General features: G+C 53.7%; 1 protein-coding gene across 1 annotated transcript in view; it reads left to right on the top strand.

The window, feature by feature from the left end:
- LOC106806530 (synaptosomal-associated protein 25-like) overlaps positions 1–1476 on the top strand; it is a 58050-nt gene that overhangs the window by 3473 nt on the left and 53101 nt on the right. Inside the window, exon 3 of the mRNA XM_014808506.1 lies at positions 545–593. Coding sequence (XP_014663992.1) covers positions 545–593 — 49 coding nt within the window. The remainder of the gene's footprint in view (positions 1–544; positions 594–1476) is intronic.

Consider the following 1476-nt stretch of genomic DNA (forward strand, 5'->3'; position numbering starts at 1 on the left):
TCCCACTCTAACCTGCGTCGCGTCCCTCCCTAACGTCCGCCTCCTCCCTCCCTAACATCCGCCTCCTCCCTCCCTAACCTCCGTCTCCTCTCTCCCTAACCTCCGTCTCCTCCCTCCCTAACCTCCGCCTCCTCCCTCCCTAACCTCCGCCTTCTCTCTCCCTAACCTCCGTCTCCTCCCTCCCTAACCTCCGTCTCCTCCCTCCTTAACCTCCGTCTCCTCCCTCCCTAACCTCCGTCTCCTCCCTCCTTAACCTCCGTCTCCTCCCTCCCTAACCTCCATCTCCTCCCTCTCTAACCTCCGCCTATTACCTCCAGAATCCCCGCCACCTCCCTCCCTAACCTCCGCCCCCTCTCTTCCTAACCCCCGCCACCTCCATCCTGAACCCTCGCCTACTCCCTCCACAGCCCCCGCCACCTCCCTCCCGAACCACCACCTCCTTCCTCCCGAACCACCACCTCCTTCCTCCCGAACCCGGGAAGGTAGCTGTGTGTCTGTCGTTTGTTAATTTGTGGATTCGTGTGTCTGTGCTCGCGCTGCTCAGGGTAAGGATGCCGGAATCAGGACCTTAGTTATGCTGGACGAGCAGGGAGGTGAGTGACGGTCGCTTAGCAGCACATTGTCATCATCCGCATGGTCCGTCATGACGCTGCGCTGTCCTGTTGTCACCGATGCTCGTCACTAGAACCTAGCGTGATAACTGTCTCCGCTCTCCTGTTGACATACGTTTGCTGTCATCGCCGTGACAGCCTGACCTTCACACGGCTGTTCGTTTCTGGTTGAGTAGGAGTAGTGCATAGATGTTGTGTATGTCGCCGTGCATGTTCCTAAGCACCCGTGTTAGGGAGCGTTCACAATTACCGACATTGCCGCATGGCGTAGAAATGCGTCGAGCGCTAACGGCCGTCGTACGCTTTTAGAAAAACAAATAAATATCCATACTCGCATTCGTGCCAAAAATGAGAAATCAGCATTATATTTTGTTCACTTTGCCGGGGAGGGAGAGAGGGACACCATGAAAGGGTATGCTCTCTGCTCCTTCGAGTGTGTTGATAATTGTGAACGATCCGTTGATAGTGTTTGTTCTGTTCTGTTGCTTGTGTTTGTTCAGCCGTTATCAAACTTTTCAGCCTACAAGCCCTGTACGTACTGTGGGAAACCTAACAAGCAAACGGTTTTGTTAGTCCTAACCGAACTCGGTGATATTCTATAGACCAGTAACCGTGCGTACATGACAGAAGTAGATTATATATTGATGATGCAGAAAATACAGCGAAAATGAACTAGTCGGGTCGTTTCGGTGTTTGTGACCGGGCGCGTTATACGTGTCATGATTAGCTTTCCGCATCTGTATTTCGACGAGCGACAGATACACGCACACCCACACCCACGCGCACACATACACACACACACATACGCGCACACACACACACACACACACACACACACACACACACACACACACACACAGGCCCG

The sequence above is a fragment of the Priapulus caudatus genome, unplaced genomic scaffold (genome assembly GCF_000485595.1).
Source record: "Priapulus caudatus unplaced genomic scaffold, Priapulus_caudatus-5.0.1 Scaffold9, whole genome shotgun sequence".
NCBI lineage: Eukaryota > Metazoa > Priapulida > Priapulimorpha > Priapulimorphida > Priapulidae > Priapulus > Priapulus caudatus.